The 6000-nt window shown below is 39.7% G+C and overlaps 1 protein-coding gene across 1 annotated transcript in view; it reads left to right on the forward strand.

Annotated features, from left to right (window-relative positions):
* BVES (blood vessel epicardial substance) overlaps positions 1-6000 on the forward strand; it is a 46700-nt gene that overhangs the window by 25930 nt on the left and 14770 nt on the right. The window contains 2 exon segments of the mRNA XM_057375405.1: positions 2564-2797; positions 4993-5117. Coding sequence (XP_057231388.1) covers positions 2564-2797; positions 4993-5117 — 359 coding nt within the window.

The raw sequence follows: 6000 nt of genomic DNA on the forward strand, positions 1-6000 counted from the left end.
GCTTGTAGCCCTGACTGCCTGTCTTTTCTGTTKACTCTCAAGCAGGCCCCCTAGTTGGAATCCAGAGCCCCTGTCAAAGTCTGTCCCTGTGTCATTTTGCAGATAGCATCAAACTATTTCTGTCAGCTTTAAAATACTATCAGGATGGAGAAGTTCTGCACGTTTCTGCTGTTTTCCAGTTAGGGGAGCTGTAATCATTGTTTGAGTAGGAAGTGAAATTCAAATGCATTTGTATAAAGACTTTGAAGAATTAGAGACAAATCTTATAAAAAAACTGGAGATGGGTAGATTTAGATCCCTGGGCTCTAATTTAGGCAACAGAGTAGGTAACCCTGACTTTCAAAAGTGCTGAACATCTTACAACTGCAGATGCTTTAACTTACTTGGTCAACACTTGTTGGAGAAAATCCTTCCCATTATTTCAGTTTATGGCTGGTGGTTTGTTGCATCAGTGTCTGTGAAGAGCAAGGGGACCAGTGCTTTGGCTGGSCTGTGAGAAGGAGATTTTCAGGTGCTGTGTATTTAATTTGATTCATTGGGTTTCCAGTCTTCTCATGAATGATGCTTTACAGCTGAGTSTTAAGGATAAGGTACCCTCTATTTCCTCAGTGGAGCGGTACAAAATTTTGCTGTTAAAATTCAAGCATATGGAAGTCTGCTTTTTGATTTGTGATCAGATGCAGCTGAAATTACTTCTTGTAGCCTGTTTTGATGTTGAGTTGGAAGACTTAGGGCTGGTTCAGTATCTCTATGTGAGTTGGGTTGTCTTTACTTGTTCCATTGGCATTTTAAATTATTCCTTTCCTGGCAGATGACTGGGCAATGAAAGGCTCAATATAGGTAGAAAGTCAGCTGATGATTTTTTTTTTTGGAAAAAGATCTAGAGATCCTGGTGTTTTAGTGTAGGGAGTTTCTATTGTTTGGAAACAACAGGAGTACTGTGATGAGATGTGTGTAAGATGAGCACAGACATAGTTATCCAGTTAGCAATTCCCCTGTGTTTACAAGCACGTTAAAATGCCAGTCCTGCTGCCTCACACGGGCTCAGGCTTTGGCTCTCTGTGTGAGAGGCTTTGTGAGGACAGTGAAACTGCTCTAATGACTCTCTTGATGAACTCATGTGAAAGAGCTGAAAGAAAGTAAGAGTGTCTTTGTGTAGGCCTGATGTTTGGTAACAGTTAAGTGTAGAGTTTGACGAACCCCCACATTTTAATTAATCTTTGTGAATAACTAATGTAGGAATGAAAAGAGGAAAGTGATTTTCTTTTTAAGAAATAAGTGAATTGTGTCAAGGATTAGATAATTTTTTCCTTGAAAGTAATTTCAATCCAGATATGGATGCACATCTTTGCTAGTGTTTGATCCTGCAAGATGCCTCTGCGCATTCTGTAGCATACCTTAGCTGTGACAGGCTCTGGGCACCAGAGATGAACTGTAAGAGAGGCTTGAGGCTTTCTTTCTTCACACTGCTTTAAAAAGGGGTCTAAAACCCTGATTAGTTTTGAAAACTGTCCAGCTTGCTTATGCCCTTTACACAGGCTGATTGGAAGAAAATAATTAAAGGAATGAGTGAAGAAACTCAAAATTACTTCACAGCCTATGGAGTACTCTCAATTAACAGAGATGCTTCAGAGTATATTCAAGTCTGCAGGAAATAGAGTGTATTAACTGTGACTCAAAATTGTCTGCTGAGCAGTTGAATTACATCGCCAGTTAGCGATGACACTCATCAAGGATGTGCATTGTCTCTACAGAATTTAACTGAACGCAGATCCTGCCATATTGTGCATTATGGGGCTTGTTTGCTCAGTAATGAACTACATATATTTCATTAACGAGATTCAAGCCYACCTCCACATGGTTTCTACAGCTGTGGCAGTGAGAGGCTGTACATGCCTTGCTGGAAGCAGGGTTCTCCTGTGTGTGACAKCACACATGTCTAGGAGCAGTCTTGTTCCTCCAGCTGGGACCTGCTCCGGGTTGAGAAGAGTTACTGGAGAGCTTGTGACACTRTCTGCAGTTACCTAGAGAGACTGGCTTTTGAGATCCTAAACACAGTGTCTTGAAATCTTCCAGTTTCTCCCTGTAACTTGTTTTTAATAGTAATTTTTTGTTTTGTATTGGGATTTGCCCACAGGATTTTTTTCCAAGTAATTGATTCAAAAGGAATGTATGTTACATTTATTATTACAACAACACAAAAAATCCTATGTATATTTAGATTAGAAATAGTCTTTAGCTGCCTCATTTTCTCCAGGAGTTCCACACACAAATAAGGGTCTTGCAAGCTTGTTCAAACTATGCAGACCAAGTGATTTYCCTAAAAGACTGGCAGCAGACTTAGCGGCCTTTCTGGTTTGGTACCTACAATTTAGGTGAAAGAGATAGCAAAGCATTGCTGGACTATCAACCTAGCTTACCCTTTTAAAGCATTTTTAGTTTTTTTCCATGAATAATAATGGAAAATATATCTTGGGAAGAGAGAAAAYAGCACTAAAATCGATGTGTGTGTCTACTACGTTTCAGTTTGCTGCATAGTGAATTTTTTTTGTTCTCCTTGCAGGAGTCTCCAAGATGAATGCTACAGCAATGAGCCCACTCACTGTTACTCCACTCGGTTTTGTTCCAGACTTAAAAAATGCCACCCTTGATCCTCTCAATGAGACTGCATGTGAAAACTGGAAAGAGATTCATCATCTTGTTTTCCATGTGGCAAATATTTGCTTTGCAGTTGGACTGGTTATTCCAACTACTTTGAATCTTCACATGATTCTTCTGCGAGGCCTGCTCACCATAGGTAGGAGAATTATTCTGGAGACAGAAATGTGACAGAGGTGGCTGGGTTTGACCATTATGGAGCTGATCCCTGCAGCTTATGGTGAAACTGCTGCCTCTATTAATGGCCTTTGTGCTCTGAWGAAGGTGTTTTTGGTCTAAGATGGGATCTGGTTTGACCCTAACAATCCTTTTCTAGAAAGTTTATATAACCCTTGGCTCTTAAAACTTCCTAGAACTGTAACTTGCAGTTTCAAGCCTATAATGATGTCAGCTTGAGGGCAAGTGGACACCATTTACATCAGATATAACTGGATATTAAAAATTCACTAATTTCAGATCAGTGATGTGTGATCATTAAGGCCTTTATTTTAGATTTTAGGTAAATACTGGAACTGTGTGTTGGCGGGTGTACTGGCTTAATGTGGCTGAGGTGGTGAGGTTTTCCTTGAGAATCTTGTTGTGACCCCATGTGTTCTTTTAATGTGGCCACAAACCTGTGGCACTTGAGAGCCACCAGCACTTTTTTCATCACTGATTTAGAAGTGCAGCCTTTCTGTAGTGAGTGTATCCTGTGCTTTGATATCAATCATATTTCTTCTGCCACTGTAGGAATCTTGTGACACCAGAATCTGACTTGAGATGAAAACCTAAATTTGGCATGCTTGAGACTGAGCAAATGTGGTTTGATTTGTAACATTACAGTCCCACAGCTATTTCAAWGCCTCTGTACCTTGTGTGGGACAAGATCCTTGTGATCAAAGAAGGAATAGTGAGTCATTGCAGCGTAAGGAAAATRAATCCAATCCAACAAGAGCATGTTTAAGTATTTTTAAATGAGTGCTTATTGGCATAATAATGTGGGTCAATTTTATGATAGAACTTCTGTTTTGAATGAACAATGATCTTGCCTTTTCTATCATGTAGTTAGTATAGGGTAACTTCTTAAAACAGACTGCACTGGTGACCAAGGGTCTGAGCATTGCAAAACCTTTTATTTTGGCTTTTAAAAAAATGGGGCTCTGCACTTGCTGAGCCTGCCACTTTGATCTGTAGGTCTTGTAGTATTTTGAGCAGCTATGGAATCAGAGCTTGGTGAGCTGAGGTGGCAGCAGGAAGCAGATTTACTCAGTGGGCAGAATGAGTAAYGAGGCTTGGTTCCTAGGGGCCTGTTCCCCTTGCTTTGACCCTGCCCCACCTCTGTGCTGCTCTGCAATATTGCTGCTCAATACTTCCAGACATTGGATCCTCCTGTGCCTTGCAGTCTAATTAATAAGCAGATCAAGAGTCCCTATATTTTGGTTTTTCTGATCTGTATGTAAGTGCTGCCTCATCAGCTAACAGCCCAGTCAGACTAGATAGTGCTGAGTTCATTAATTCAAYATCATCTTCAGGGAGAAAGGGGATACGAACACTCATTTAGCACCGTCTCCTTTTTGGTTTTGCATGAAAYTTAAGGAAAAATGTATCTGTGACCTCTCCTCCTCTGTCAGATGGTAGGCTCACAGTTATCTGGGAGAGACTCACTGATGCATAATCCATCATTTGATAAATATTGTCTTTGTAGGCTGAAAATGGAATCCCTAATCATACAGGATGCCTTATCTTTTAAAGCAATTGTCRTTATTCAAAGTAAGGCAACTAAAAAAAGAGTAAGCATTTGGAAATTTTCTCTTTGATGTTACACAGGAGAAATCAGGTTCCTGATGTGACCTTGTCACATCAGCARTGATAGTTTCTTTTAATTTTCAAAAATATCTGCATATGACTTTAGGAAGTTTTTATGGAAATCTTGCTCACTAGTTAGATGTGAAGCTTCATTTCTGGGCCTTTTTTTTGTCTAATTAATGCAACACAAGAAATAAATTTTTGTGAGGTGCCTAATTTCACACCATCTCTCTTCTACTAACAGATCATGATGGCCTGTACCTTTCTGCTTTCCCCAGCCAGATCTGAACCGCTGTCGTTTCAGTATTGTGGTTCCATATAACAGGGCTGCAGTTTGTCAACCTGACCTCAGTGCCTGTTTGCAGCATTGCAGTGATTAGCTGTTGCTGCATGTGTTCATCCAGAAAAGTTAACTGTACTAAAGTTTGTAGAATATATTGCTTTTCACTGTAATTATAATCAATAGACATATTCTTGATGGTTTTCTAGGAATGTTTATTGTGTGGTGAAATCTGACTTCCTTTTTTTTTTTCTTTTTAATTTTCCCAGGATGTGCATTATTCATCATTTGGGCYACACTCTATCGTTGTGCCTTGGACATAATGATCTGGAATGCTGTGTTTTTGGTTGTCAACCTTTTACATTTCATATACCTGGTGTATAAAAGAAGACCGGTATGTATAACCGCTGAATTTCACAAGCAGTCTAGTAAGATGCAAGAAAATTATGTTTTGCCTGTGTTTGCTGGGCAAAACAATAGATTAGTACCCATTTTCAGCAGAATACTTTTGTGTTTAGCCCAAAATCAGACAATGCAACGACTGGTACCAAAAAAAAGAGAGAACAAAACCTAAGTGGAAGTAAGTTCTTCACCGACTCAACACAGCCTGTGCAAGACAGCAGCTTAGAAATTAGTTACTTCCTCCTTTCCTGGCAAGGCAGCATGAAGCTTGACTTCTGTCTTGCCTTGAAAATAGCTTGAAACTAATTAGACTGATCTGTTACTAGACATTTACAACACATGTACAAATGTTTCTAGTTCAAATTGCTCTTGAAGAGTCACTACTTACCCTGTAAGATCTTTAGGCAGTATTGCCAATGCTGTTATTTCAGCTTATTCAATGCATTTATGTCATCATCAAGGTGCAGCACATGATGCAACTGCACTGTATTTCTAGTTAGCGATGGTCATGCTGTCCAGCACACACACAAAATAGCAGTTGTGATRTTAGAGAGCCAGTGAAGCCAGGTTCTACCTGCTTTGTAAGTGTCCACAGTTAAATATCCCATGGAGGTACTCTGGTTTCCAATAAGGGATGAACTCATTTTACAGTCTTTGCCCTCATCCAGGTTAGCATGTTCTGCTTCCCTTCAACCCACCCACCAATTAAGCCTTTTATTAAAACCTTGAGGCTTCTAATCTTCTGTCAGATGTGACAGGAAATTGCCAACAAAATCAGAAATTATTGCAAAAGGCAGGAGTGCACAGCTGATAGAAAACCATTGCTCTGGAAAATAAAGCCTTAAAACTTACCTGTATTTTAAAAGCGAATTGTG

This window comes from Malurus melanocephalus, unplaced genomic scaffold, assembly GCF_030028575.1.
Source record: "Malurus melanocephalus ecotype Western Australia unplaced genomic scaffold, MMel_1.1 scaffold_248, whole genome shotgun sequence".
Lineage (NCBI taxonomy): Eukaryota > Metazoa > Chordata > Aves > Passeriformes > Maluridae > Malurus > Malurus melanocephalus.